Source organism: Microtus oregoni, unplaced genomic scaffold (assembly GCF_018167655.1).
Source record: "Microtus oregoni isolate MIOR12 unplaced genomic scaffold, Mior012 000007F_ref0000211, whole genome shotgun sequence".
Lineage (NCBI taxonomy): Eukaryota > Metazoa > Chordata > Mammalia > Rodentia > Cricetidae > Microtus > Microtus oregoni.
This window is the reverse complement of record NW_024543066.1, coordinates 32,109,602-32,122,889: the sequence shown is the minus strand read 5'-3', so window position 1 is coordinate 32,122,889 and position 13,288 is coordinate 32,109,602. Positions and strand designations below refer to the sequence as shown.

The 13,288-nt window shown below is 39.8% G+C and overlaps 1 protein-coding gene across 1 annotated transcript in view; it reads left to right on the top strand.

Annotated features, from left to right (window-relative positions):
• Window positions 1-13,288, top strand: part of Col9a1 (collagen type IX alpha 1 chain) — an 80,342-nt gene that overhangs the window by 33,696 nt on the left and 33,358 nt on the right. Inside the window, exons 18-24 of the mRNA XM_041656223.1 lie at window positions 79-132; window positions 5,200-5,253; window positions 7,735-7,788; window positions 10,458-10,511; window positions 12,623-12,676; window positions 12,812-12,865; window positions 12,997-13,050. Coding sequence (XP_041512157.1) covers window positions 79-132; window positions 5,200-5,253; window positions 7,735-7,788; window positions 10,458-10,511; window positions 12,623-12,676; window positions 12,812-12,865; window positions 12,997-13,050 — 378 coding nt within the window. The remainder of the gene's footprint in view (window positions 1-78; window positions 133-5,199; window positions 5,254-7,734; window positions 7,789-10,457; window positions 10,512-12,622; window positions 12,677-12,811; window positions 12,866-12,996; window positions 13,051-13,288) is intronic.

The following is a 13,288-nucleotide window of genomic DNA, read 5'->3' as shown; positions in this document are numbered from 1 at the left end:
GCCTTCTGGCCGCTTTTGACATCAAACCCAATGCAGCTTTATTTATTTGTGTTTTTATTTTTTTTTTATGTTTGTTAGGGTCATAAAGGGGCAAAAGGAGAAATTGGTGAACCGGGACGACAAGGACACAAGGTAAGGGAAATGAGCATTTAGTGGGCCAATGTGATTAAGAGATAGTGTGAATATCCACTACAAGGAATTCTAAGGAATAGTAAAGTGTGATGTGTTATTTCTTTGGAAAGTAAATGCTTGTGTATTCTAACTACAGTTTTCTAAACTGTTCAGTGATTGAAATGACAAAGAAAATGCCAATTTTTTTTTGCCTATTTGCCCCATATTGACTGCATTTTCTTTGTTTCAAATAGGCCATATTTTGATTTTTTTTAATCAAAGCTGATGACAGCCAGACACTATGTCCCTAGTTGTTTTACCTCTCCAGAGTTCATGATAGCTGTAAAGTTGTACAAGTGTTTTGAAAGTCAGAAACACGGGATTTAGTAGATAATTGGCTTCGAAGTCCACTTCTCTAGACTTGAACTAATTTGTCTGTTTCTTTCTCATCTCCTTTCACCATAACTTTGACATGAAGTAGCTGGTAGTCAGCAATATTATCCAGTTAGAAATGTAGAATCTTGGCTGGGCAGTGGTGGCGAATGCCTTTAGTCCCAGTATTCGGACTGGAGGATGGTGCAGAGGCAGAGGTAGAGGCAGACGGATCTCTAACTTTGAGGCCAGCCTGGTCAACAAGAGCTAGTTCCAGGATAGGCTCCAAAGCTACAGAGAATCCCTGTCTCAAAAAAAACCAGCCAAACAAACAAACAAACAAACAAAAAAAGAATGTGGAATCTATATTACACTGAGGTTGATATACCCTTCCAAAAAAAAAGCTGAAAAGTACTTGAAGCAAATCAGCTTGGTTGCCATTTCTTCATCTTATAATTTTACTCCCTGCATAGTGTAGATTCTTTCTCTTAGTAAATTTTATAATATTTTACAAAACCATACCACTATTATTAGTGCAGGATTGCTAGATTTTGTTGATTGTGTCTGTCCATATAATTACTAGGTTATGGTAAAATATTCACCTTTTTACTCAGTAGTAATGAACAGGAGAGGCAATTTATTTTTTTGAGTAAAATATCTTTGAGTATTAACATCCTTGAACTCTTCATCCCAAATCAGTCTGTTAAATAACCTCACTTGTATAATCAGGATAAATAGGCCATTTTCTGTGCCCTATTATTGTTTGCACATTATTTTCAGTCATTTAATATGAAGGCTGTGAATTGCTAAGGTCTTTTTATTGATCTGGAATGAAACCACTGGGTTTCGGGTGTCAAACCTGAATAAAATAGAAAAGGTGAATGTCCTGTTTCTCTGTGTGCCCGTTCCTCCCCAGAATTTTAGATTTCTCCATTTTGAAAAATCAACCAATATTTATCAGCTACTCGCTATGTGCCATTGTTTGTCCAAAGTTCTTAGAGTTCAGAAGAAAACAAAAACAGTCACAGGGGACTGATTAAATTGAACATGACATACTATTACACCAGAACACTAGCTAAGTCACTAAAATGGGCAAGCAAGAACGTTAAATCACACTCAGAGATTTTTTTTTTTATTTTTCTGTGAGGCGTGTGTAAAGCAGACAGTAGGCTTCCGTTCATGCCAATATTTTTATCCCCTCCTCCTGTGCTGTGGGCCCCTTTCCTTTGGAGAACCATCTCTCCCTTGTCCCGCAGGATTTAAAACTGTTGATCAGGGCATTTCTCCCTAATGTCCATCAAACTTCTATTTTTGGTGCCTACAAATTAGCTATACAGAAACTATTTTTTTTGCATGTTAGGCAATTGGATAAACGTCCACTTTGATGTTGAAGATTCCTGTAGTTCCTCTGATATTTTTGTGCAAACCTAAACTTTAAGTAGTGACTTTCAAAATTGGCTTAGGAAGGTGGGATGGCAATAGGTCATTGATGACCGAGCCCTGAAAGAACTGAGCCTTAACTGAGAGCAGAGGGGCCTGGAGGTCTGCAGTTGGCACGCGGCTCCAGTCTGTCTTTAAATGTATCCTGCACATTAACTAACGAAGATTAAAAAGCTTTGTGAATACGAGTGAAGTCCTAATAATAAAATTGTGGTCCTGGAACCATCAATCTACACTTCAATCAGCATCCATTTTAAATTCCTCCAGGGACATGATGATAAATAAGGTCTCCTAAACTTGTCATTTAGAATTTGTGACTATTGATTGGGTGAGTCCGTTTTTATCTGCAGGAGAAATGTTTAATTCAAACATATTACTTCAAGTTTTATTGGAAATCTATGAGGAATATGCCATATGCTGATAAGAAAACTTTCAGTCGACTATCAATCACTGCTGTTTGTACAGCGATGTGATAGCTCTGGAGGAAAAGCAAGTACCAATTAATCATATTCGGGAGGTGCTGGAGAGATGGCTCAGCAGTTAAGAACACTTGTTGCTCTTGAAGAGGATCCTGGTTCAGTTCCCAGCATCCACCTGGCAGTTCAACCCAGTTCCTGGGGATTCTGGCTTCTGCCGGCACTGCCTTCACATACACATACATCCAGGCAAAAAACTCATACACATAAAGTAAAAATAAGCCCTTGATAGTACTCACATAAAGATTACCCACTCCCATGAACTAGCCAATTTCAGTAGCTTTTAACTTGGGACTACCTCTTTCCACTGTCAATCGTAAGTTCTAGTAAAATACAACCTGAATTTATTTATGGTACTAAAGCAGTAAAAATTTCATAATTCATTTGGAAATTAAGTGCCAAGGCTCGTGAGATGGCTCTTGTGAGTGGGTAAATGGTCTTGCCGTCAAGCCTACCTTAGTTTGATTTCCAGAATAATGTGTTATGGGAAAGAACCAATCCCATAAGTTGTTTTCTGACCTCCATAGATGCATATGGTATGTGCATGACCCCTCCAAATAAATAAATAAATGCAAAAATTAAATGTAATTCATTGAAACATAATCTAGTTGTTTTTTACACTTAATGTCTAAATGTTATCTATTAATACTCTATTAAATTTTCTAGGTGTACTTGGTTATTAGTGTGTGTGTGAAAAAACCCTGTAAATATAATATATAAGCTAAGGAAATTATAGTATTTTACAATTATATTATATTTATATAAGTAGTATCCATTAATCTATTATATATAAATATGATATAAAATTATAAGCAAGAAAATGAGTTAATAAAATATGTATATTCATAATTGAATGACAGAATTGATTTTAATATGTAATATAAATAAGAAGGTTTCCTCATTAATAACATCACAATTAAAGATACGTATTAACACTGAAATGTAAAGTGTTATATTTAGTATTTTCTCCATCCGTAGAGTTGCCTTCCTGTAAGAGACAGCCATCAGACTTTTCTCTCTTTCTTCAATGATGCTGGAGACTTGAACTTAGGGCTATGGCGTGCCTAACCAGTGCTCTGTCATGGGGCTATATCCACAGCCCGGGAAGCAGACTTCGTTATAGAATATTCTAACATTTTAAAGTATGACAGAGTTTACAAAATAACAAAATGTCCCAATAACAACTAGATAATATGAGAGACGTTCCCAATGACAATAAAAACCCACGTGCAGATGGCTTTGGACAAACCAGCAGTATTCAAGTCTAATATAAAGAAAATGACAAAACTTTCTTCATTAAATAAAAACAGAAAAAAAGATTTTACTAAGTAGAGTAAAATACACTGACTTCAAGAATAAAGCAGAGTAGTATACGTTAATACAAAACAAATGGTGTTTTTGTGAAGGTACCCCAGACAATTCTGTTTTTAAAATTCATGTGCATATGTGTGTCTGTGTGCATGATGTGTGCATGTGTGCGTGTGTGTGCATGCATATGTGTGTGTGTGTGCGTGTGTGACTTGTGCATGTGTGTGCGTGTGTTGTGTGCGTGCGTGTGCATGTGTATGTGCACGTGTGTGTGTGGTGTGTGCATGTGTGTATGATGTGTGCATGTGTGTATGATGTGTGCATGTGTGTATGATGTGTGCATGTGTATGTGCATGTATGTTGTGTGCATAGGCATGTACACCTGTGTAAACACATAGAGGTCTGCCAAGCACACTGGTTGTTTCGTTTGATCAGTCTCCATTTATTCCCTTAAGACAAGATCTCTCAGTGAACCTGGAGCCAAGCTAGCAGCCACAAGCATCAAAGACCCTCCTGTCCCTGCCCTGCCCCCATAGCACTTGGGTTATAGGAACATGTGCAAGCCATAAGCAGCCTTCATGTAGGTTCTTTGGATGCACACTAAGGTTCTCATGACAGCACAGCAAGCAATATTACCCACAACACCATCTGTCCCTTTCTGATCAGCGACTCAAGTTCATCTGGAAGAATAAACATTTAGGCAAATACGAAAAAGAAGAGTATCTATAAGTAAAACATATAGAGAAATTCTTTCCTCTGTAGATGAAAACATATTAAAAATTCGGTAAGTAAAAAAGTTTTGGTAGTAACGACATCACAGCAGGTCAACGGTAAAAATCAGAGCTCCCCATCTCACATTTCCACATTATATAGAAAGTATTTCTTAGTCAACGCATGATACTGAAACAAGTGTCTGATCACCACAGCAAAGACATTTTTAACCAAAAATTAAATTATTAATAAATTTTTTTGCACAAAAATTGAACTATGGAATGGTTCAAAGGAAGTATAAATGAATACTAATATTCTTATTGGTGAAAGTGACCTTTCTGTTATTGATATCATGGGCATAATCTATGAAAAAATTGATTGGATGTATTAACATTGTTTGTGTGTAAATTTATGATAAGAAAAGCCAAAATGGAAATTACAACAAAGTATCTTACAGTAAAAGATTTCATGATGTGATTATATTTTCCTAGTAACACTTGCAACCTAAATACCCTCTCTTCTTTCTCCCCTCCTGGCCTTCCTCTCTCTCATTAGAAAACCTTGAAAGAACAGCTTCTAAGCAGTATCTCCCTGAATGACTCCCTGTCTGCCCATCTGTATTGCCTGAATACCATGCAATTGACACAGACTACCCATATAATTTAACAAGACACAGTAGAATCATCCAGAGGATGTCAAACACACTTCACACCCTGAGCAAGACCTGGCGTATTCATTTGCTAGTTAATATTTACTGTGATTTTTCTCTGCTGCTTTTTAGGGTGAAGAAGGTGACCAGGGAGAACTGGGAGAAGTTGGAGCTCAAGGACCCCCAGTAAAGTATTTTTTAAAAGATGTTTACCTAGGATAAGCAAATCTTTGTAATGGCTCAGTATTATCTTCTCTTTAGCGTGTGGATTAATGGTTTACAGCATAGGAACTTGGTATTCTCTGTGCTTCCAGCCGGCCAGTACCAGGCAACCACTACTTTTTCACAATAAGAAAGAGTCCACATTGTCCCTTCAAGAAATTTTTAGAAGAAAAGTTCTATGTAAAATCATATGTAACCTCCAAGACGTCATAACCTGAAAGCAAATGTTGAGCCCAACAGGACAATATGTTTTAATTTCAGCAGTGCTCTGGCATGACAGAAGTAACATCTTGTATGCCTTGAACACGAAGTGGGTTAAGTCCCATGGGATTACTGCAGTTCATTCCAGAAAGTAATCAGACATTAGAATGCTCTTAGTGGTTCATAACCATGCCTCTTACTGCAGTCCCACACCTACTGTGACGTACAATGGCTGGACATAACATACTTCAAGTTTAAGATGTTTTCTAGGTTGGAATTCATGTTAATTTTGTACCATGTGGAAGCGCAATTGTTGGCCTTTGTCCTAGTCTAAATTACAGCGATAATAAGTGTTGAGGCTTCCTTGAGCATTTGAAGCTTCCTAAAATAAAGCCGATGTAAAAGGCTACCAGCAAAGAGTCGGAAAAGACAACTCGGGATCCTTCTCCTGCGTTGATCTTCTCCTCGGGACTACTCTTTTGTAAAAAAGATTTTACTTCTTTATTTTATGTGTATGAGTGTTTTGCATGTATGAATTGCACCATGTGCATACAATGCCTACAGATGTCAGAAGATGCCTTTGAACTCGTGTTATAGACAGCTGTGAGCTGCCATGTGTTAGAGCTGAGAACTGGACCTAGGACCTCTGCAAAAGAAGGAGTGCTCTTAACTCCTGAGCCATCGTGAGAGGCCCCAGAACTGGTCTTTTAAAGGGGCGAGAAGGGCTGTAAAGATCCATGCTTTTTAGAGTTTAAGGCTAAAGGAAATGGTGATGAGCATCTAAGAAGTGATTTCTTCTTCTGGGCCACATGAGATCTTTAAGAGACGTTTGTAGGAGAGCGAATGTTTGCTCTTTCTGAGTCTTTGCAAGGAAGCATTAAGAAGCTGAACTTTTACTTCCTAAGAGATAGTGCCAGATAGTGTTATTTGTTTGCTTTTGCTTTTTGGATCTAATGAAAATAGGTGTGGGTTTATATATTTTCAAAAAAATCCATTCTCAAAGATTATGGAGTTATGTTGTGTAGCTCAGCAGATCGACTGGGAATTACTGTCATCATCTGCTCACCTCCTGGTGTTTGGGAGGAAGATGTTCCAATGTTTCGGGTGAATTCACAGAATTTTACCTCTTGACATAAAAGCACACTTATAAAGCAATACATATATTTATAAAACTGTCTATGGTGTATTTTTATAAGGAATAATCATTTTAAGGGCTTATTCATGTGATTCCTGTATCACATCTACTTATTAATTTTTTATGTACAGGAATTACCCACAGCGGCAGTAAACAAGTTACATAAGTTAAAACGCTGAATCTGATATGGCCGCATTTCATTGGAAAACCTAAGGTGCCAATCCAGCCTGGTTCGTACTGTACTCAGGAATTTTGAACACTTTCTGACTGACGTGCAGAGAGTTTGTGACTGAGCTAGATAAATGAAGGCTGATTCTAGAACTGTCCATCTTTGCTGACTGTGAAGATGAAGACGATGGCCACCTAAAGCACCTTTACCTTAAGCCAATGTGAGAAGTTGGCAATGTCAAAAGTATCTAACTTCCTTTCTATGGAACATGCACTCACAACTCCGCCCCAGGGAGCACCCAGGCTCACCCTTGAGCAGGTAGCACATGGAAGAGACTTTTCAATACTGAAAGAGTGTTCGAAAGCCACTCCGCTTTTTCATGCTTAGGCTTAGTCACCTCTATGTCTGTGATTTCTTACCATGTCATGCTGGAGTTGAGAACACTCCTTATCATAGAAATAGCGTGATAAATACTGGTGACAGGTGGTTGTTGGGCAGTCCAGCTCTATTTCTGATAATACACTGCCTTCCTTTGCCAGCATGGATTTGTAGGTAGCTATTATTTTAAAAGTTAAAATAGTGCTACTCCTCATGGACCTCAAAAGAGGTGGCAATGAGAGTGTGGGTTCTACCCATGGGTTAAAAGATGCCAACAACACTGTCGTAGTTGCTTGTATTTACTTTTTTAAGCCATCAATTATTGTGTTCACTCAATTTGTATAGAGTTATATAAGCCTTTAGAATTTTACCAAAGGATTTTAAGCATTAGAATTTTACTTGGACCTTTCTTTTTATATTGGAAGTGTTTGCCTGTGTATACTGTTGCCGTCTCTTAATGTCTTCTTTCATTATGGTAACATGCCTTTTCTGGATCAGCATCTGCAAAAAAGTGTGTGCTTTGACAGAAATCATTTGCCACCCCTCCCTCTTGCTTTTCCAGGGACCTCAAGGTCTGAGAGGCATCACAGGAACAGTTGGAGACAAAGGAGAAAAAGTGAGATATCTATAATAAAGACATAATATAAGAGTGATTTTGCCTCCTGTGGCATCCCGTTTTAGTTTATCTTTTACGTGTTTATATGTTTTATAATACCCAATACAATGCATATTTTGTAAATATTTAAAATGACAAGAAAACCATGTGTAATTATTAAAGAGAGAGGCATTTTCCACTAAATATTTTTGGTGGGATTCCTGGCACAGAACCCATGGGCTTGAGGCAGTACTGTCTTGGGCAAATTAGGGTAAGTGGGGATGAATTGTTCCAGATTTATCATTATTTGTAGCCAGTGCTCACAGTACTGACACAATGCTGGGAATGAATCTGGTCCAGCATGGCTAAGACAAGGGAAGATAGAAAGGGAGAGATAGGGTCCTGAGACCATATTAGCTGTTTTGCCTTAAACAGGGGCCATACAGTTGTAGCCATAGACACCAGCCTGTCCTTTGCCAGTCTCAGAAGTCAGGTTTTTTTGACTCTTGCCATGCAAGGCATCTGCAAACTTCAAGAAGAGTTTGAAGATCGGGCTTGCACTAAGTGCATTACTTCTTTGGAGAGGCAGGTAAATAGATAAGCAATTATGATACAATTAGGGAAGACAGAAATCTGCAGTCAGGCAGTGCAAGGAATGTGCAGCAAAGCAGTGGCTTAATCTTGATATGACATCTGGGAGGGCGGGCCCATGACAAAGCCAACCTCAGAAGGTGATAGGAGGATGAGGTGCAGGTGATGGTGAAGGATGAAGATGTAGGATGCTCGGTGGAGTGGCCCTGTCTTTGCTCTATTCAGAGCCTTTTCCTGCTAATTTGTATCAGTTCCACAGAACATAGTAGTTTTTAGCTAAGATTTCATTGTTGATATACCATGTATATAAAAAAAACAAAAACAAACAAACAAACAAAAAAAAACACTTTTCTCAAGAGCCACACACCCTGTGGGTTGCAGGCCTGACTTGTCTACCACATTTTTTTTCAATCTCTCTTCTCACACTCGATCTTTCTAGATATTTCTCTCCTGTTTTCTCCTTTCCATCTCCCCTAAGGTATTTTTTTTTTTTTAAAAAACACACAACACTGAAGTCCCACTTATTTTTACATCCACGCTTCTTTAAGTAACATTTGATGCACATCTCTCAGTTATTAACCAATAAATTCCATCAATTTTGATACAGTGAACCCCCAGGCTATCGTTTTACCCCCATGGATTTAAATCACCCCATAAAATAGGCGACCTCTCCTTGAAGCCAATTACTGTTCTTGATATGCTCTTTATTGAGGTATTTCTCCATTTGATATGTTTCAAGATTTTTCATTTCTCTTCATTTCTATCAAATTGCTTCAAAAAGACAGCTCCCCTTGTGAACACAGATGTGGAAGGGTTACTTAGTAACAGCACTTTGGGCCTGAGCTCATGCTGAACTGCAACACGGCAGAGAGCGAGTGCATCAAAGCCATTTCCGTAATGCAAAGGCTGGGGTGTGCTCTGGTAATGCAAGGTGAATGATGAATTCAAGGTCTTTTTCCGGTGTTCTTAATCCTTTCTTTTCTGGTGAATGGAGAAGGGCTCTGCTCTTTCCAGCTTTTAGTGATCAAAGAATTTCAGGGCTCTGTGCCCCCTCTGCTTCCACAGTGTGTTTTTTTTTTCTCCCCTTTGAGTCCACGTATGTCTGAACTTTCTATCAAATGTTTTCTAGTTTTTCATTCTTCCCCGGTCCACCTGGTTATGCCGGCCTGACATCTATCCAGTGCCTTTGACCGCTTTCTGCTTGTTTCTATCGCCTCCACCCTTCAGCTACTTCGTTAGGAGACCATCTGTCTGCCCACTTGAGTCATCTTAGTGCTGTCTCATTTGCTTTGGGATGAGAGGAACATCTCAAGATGGGGCATGCATTTTGTTAGGGAGAATATGTAGGGAGCACAAAACCCACTGTAGTTTTGTTTTCTAAAAAAAAAAAAAAAAAAAAAAAAAAAAACACCCTTTGGTTCTAATGAAGAAAATGAAGAGATGGTATCTGTCCTGTAACCAAGTCTGAGACCATTTCCGGAGGTAATGTAAACAGTTCCTATGCCATTGCATTATAGAGCAAATTACTATATAGAAAGTAATATCAGTCCAGGAATGGGTATGTCTAGATTCCTCTTGGAGTCTAACAGTTCCCTCTTCTGGGAAGGGGGGGGGGGTGGTTTCTAGAGCCATAGAAGTCCTTCTCACACTTGTGGCATCGCAGAGTCCACTGTAGCTACCCCTAAATTCACACTCACCTAGTGGCTCTAGGACCCCTAGCATTAGTGAATTCCCATAGACGTCCTGAGCCTTTTGAGGCTGCCTGCTGAATCTTGTTCAGTAGATCTGCTAAGTTCTGTGAATAAGGACCAGTTTTCTGTTCATGCCAGCACTTGAGTAGAGAGCCATGGTTCACCTGGAATATACAGAGTGGTATCAAAGGCTGTCCCAAGTGCTCTTGGCATGATGAACAGTACACACTAGTGGCTTCATGTCCTAAGCATCCTATGAATTATTCTTCAGTGTTCATTCACAAATACAGTACGCGATAAGAACATAAAGTTTCCTTTTCGTCTGGCTGGTATGCTTCTTTAGAAAGATGATGATGCCCTTTAACTTGCATGACTGGTCTGAATTTTATTTCTTTGTCTCGTTTTCAGGGTGCTCGGGGATTAGATGGAGAGCCCGGGCCACAGGGGATTCCAGGTGCAGCTGTAAGTAGCCTTTTTCTCACAATCAGGGACAGATTTTTAAAACAAAGATACTCTCCCTTCCATTCCCCTCTCCTACCCTTCCCTTCTCTACCATCCCTCCCCTGTCCATTGTTCTGATATATCATCTTGCTATGTAGCCCTGTCTGGCCTTAGACTTGCAGTGATCCTCTGGTCTCAACCTACTAAATGCTGAGATCACAGACGAACACTATCACATTCAACCAAAACACATGTTTTGAAGGCTTTACCCCATTTACCCCAGTTTTCTTTTCTTTTTGCCTTTTCTATCCACAGGGATAAACATAAGTAACTTTTACATATAAATTATTGAAATGAAAAATAGAAGCCAGGTCTGACAGGCCAGGCCTGTAATTGCAGCTACTCAAGAGGCAGAGGTAGCAAACCCCCAAATTCAAGGCCTGGTTGGACTACAGAGTGACTTCAGGGCTAGTCTGACCAACTGAGTGAGACCCTGCCATAAAATAAACAGAGGGCTGGGGATATAGTTCAGTGACAGAGTGCTTTTCTAGCATGTGAAAGGCCCCAGGCTTGTTCCCCAGTGCCAATAAATAAATAGAAACCTGGGCAAAAGTTTTCATATTTATTTAAAAATTACATATTTTCCCTTGGGTGCAGAGAACTATTTCCCTGGTTTTCTTAGGGGGTATGTTTTGTGGCTACCTGCTTATATGGTTGCATTTTTCTTTTGTTTAGGTTATTAGGATACTTTGACTGATAGCTGTGACTATGTTTCTGGGGCCTAGACTGTTCAATCTTTTCCTCTTTGCTGGTTTCTGATCTCCTTGTTTCATAGTTTGACTACTATGTACCCATGGGTCATTATTCACAGATGAAAGAAATCATTATTACTCATCTATACCACAAAAAGGTAGACATTACACACATAAAACAGAATTTCTCACTACCAAGGTACAATGGGGAAGGCAAGATAGGACTCATTGATGAGCTACAAGATCAGGTGCTTGAGTTGGGACAGAGGCAGTTTGCTAGAGGCAGTTTCCAGATTGCTCTGGAAAGGCCTTCTGGGAAAGGACGCGAAGTGCAGGGGGTGCTGTTGGTGGTGGTGTTATTTGTGTTACCGCAGGGAAAACGTGTGTTTTGAGAAGAGGAGACAGAATGGCTCAAGTAGAAATGCATTATGGGTGATGCCAATGCCAACCTGAGCAGTCTGAGCTGAGAAATGGCAACAGAGAGCCGGATTAAGCTTGGAATAGTTTAACAATTCAAAAACCCTATATTTTAAGAAAGACATCTTCTCATCTTTTGGGGGTTGGAGAGATGGCTTAGTGGTTAAGAGCACTGGCTGCTCTTCCAAAGGTCGTGAGCTCAAGTCCCAGCAACCACATGGTGAGTCACAACCACCTGTACTGAGATCTGGTGCCCCTTTTGAGAAAGTGGCCTGGTCAGTTGTCCTCATCAACTTAGACCATGAAACCCAATGTGGACAAGCTCAACAGAATTGCCATATACGGGCTTCCCATGCATGCTTCAGCATTGCCAGGGTATACGTATCACTTTTTCTTCTAATCTATTGCCACATATAACATGTATCATTAGTTGGATACTTTTTCCAGAAACTATTATTGAAGAGGGCACCAAATAGCAAAGAGAAAATCCAGGTGTCCAATTCATCCCTCAGCCTACCATAACAGCCCATGAGATTAGCTTATTCGTACAAAAAGTGAACAATGTTGCTGCTTTAAAAGTGAAATTCAGTTTGTTTCACGTGCACATCCAGAGTGCAGAACCATCTTGCATCTAGAATGGAAACAAATGACACACAACCTCAGTTAACCTATGTCTATATCAGTGATCAAGTTATTTACTTTTGCGGACAAAGAACAACATTCCTCAATAGCAGCTGGAGAGATGGCTTAGTAGTTACAACACGGGTTCAACTCCCCGCACCCACGTGGCAGCTCGAAATCCATCTACAACTCCACTTCTAGTGGACCTAACACCAAGGCAAAACATTCATATACTTAAAAAAAAGTTACTCAGTAGTCTTCAATGTGGATGATGTTTTCTAGCCTTTGGGTACCCCCAGTAAGCAACTTCTGTTAACATTAGGAACTTTTGTGTTTCTACAGGGTGACCAAGGACAGCGGGGCCCTCCAGGAGAAGCAGGTCCCAAGGGAGACAGGGTGAGAACAGATGAGACCTCACCACGGCAAAGCAACCTGATTTTCTGAATTATCTGTCGATTTTGTGTATTTGCATGACCTGTGCACTGTGCTCAGTGAAGATGCCTGGTTTCCTCTTCCTCTTCTGCCCTGCAGGGTGCTCAAGGTTCCCGAGGAATTCCTGGATCTCCTGGGCCGAAAGGAGACACGGTATGTCCTGAGCTGTAGGTGTCAAATATAGTTCCCAAGATGGCTGACTAGCGGTGGGATTTCAGGAAATAACGTAGAGAAGAGGAATGTGGCTGTTTCTAAGACACAGTGTGCTCTTTGTGTGTCCTTAGGGCTTGCCAGGTGTAGATGGTCGCGACGGAATACCTGGAATGCCGGGAACAAAGGTAGCTGTGTGGCTGAGTCCTGTGTGAATGCGGAGAGCTTTTTTCTGCACAGCTAAATTCAGCATTTCCATTATATCATTACTAGGAAGTTTTCTTAAACAGCACTGCTACTTTTTCTCCTTTCAACTTTGAAATTGCCAACTGCAAAATTCTTATTAAGATAGCACACTTACTTGCTTGCTTTAGGAACTCAGTAAAATAGACTCATTGACGAAAGTCGTCTGAAAGAAACTCTGTT